This window comes from Fulmarus glacialis, unplaced genomic scaffold, assembly GCF_000690835.1.
Source record: "Fulmarus glacialis isolate BGI_N327 unplaced genomic scaffold, ASM69083v1 scaffold23809, whole genome shotgun sequence".
Lineage (NCBI taxonomy): Eukaryota > Metazoa > Chordata > Aves > Procellariiformes > Procellariidae > Fulmarus > Fulmarus glacialis.
This window is the reverse complement of record NW_009235514.1, coordinates 1-306: the sequence shown is the minus strand read 5'-3', so window position 1 is coordinate 306 and position 306 is coordinate 1. Positions and strand designations below refer to the sequence as shown.

The following is a 306-nucleotide window of genomic DNA, read 5'->3' as shown; positions in this document are numbered from 1 at the left end:
GCTGCCCTTGCTGCTCACTCAGATCTCGAACTTCACCTGCTCCAGCTTGCCCGCCCCCACCCCGCTCACCAGCGCCAGGTCCTCCACTTTCTTGAAGCCACCGATGTACTCCCGGTACTCCACGATGTTCTGCGCCACCACCCGGGTGACCCCGGGGAGGGTCATCAGCTCCTCCTCCGTGGCCGTGTTGATGTTGAGCCTCTCCTGGTTGACGAGGATGTTGCTGAAGTTGCACGCCGCGCTGAACTTGCGGCTGTGGCACAGGTCCGCCGGGTCGCGGGGGATGGAGCGGTGGCAGCCCAGGCT

The 306-nt window shown here is 65.0% G+C and overlaps 1 protein-coding gene across 1 annotated transcript in view; it reads right to left on the bottom strand.

The window, feature by feature from the left end:
• EEPD1 (endonuclease/exonuclease/phosphatase family domain containing 1) overlaps positions 1–303 on the bottom strand; it is a gene marked incomplete at both ends in the record, with an annotated part of 831 nt that extends 528 nt beyond the window's left edge. Inside the window, 1 exon segment of the mRNA XM_009586059.1 lies at positions 4–303. Coding sequence (XP_009584354.1) covers positions 4–303 — 300 coding nt within the window.
• Between the last annotated feature and the right edge of the window lie 3 nt (positions 304–306).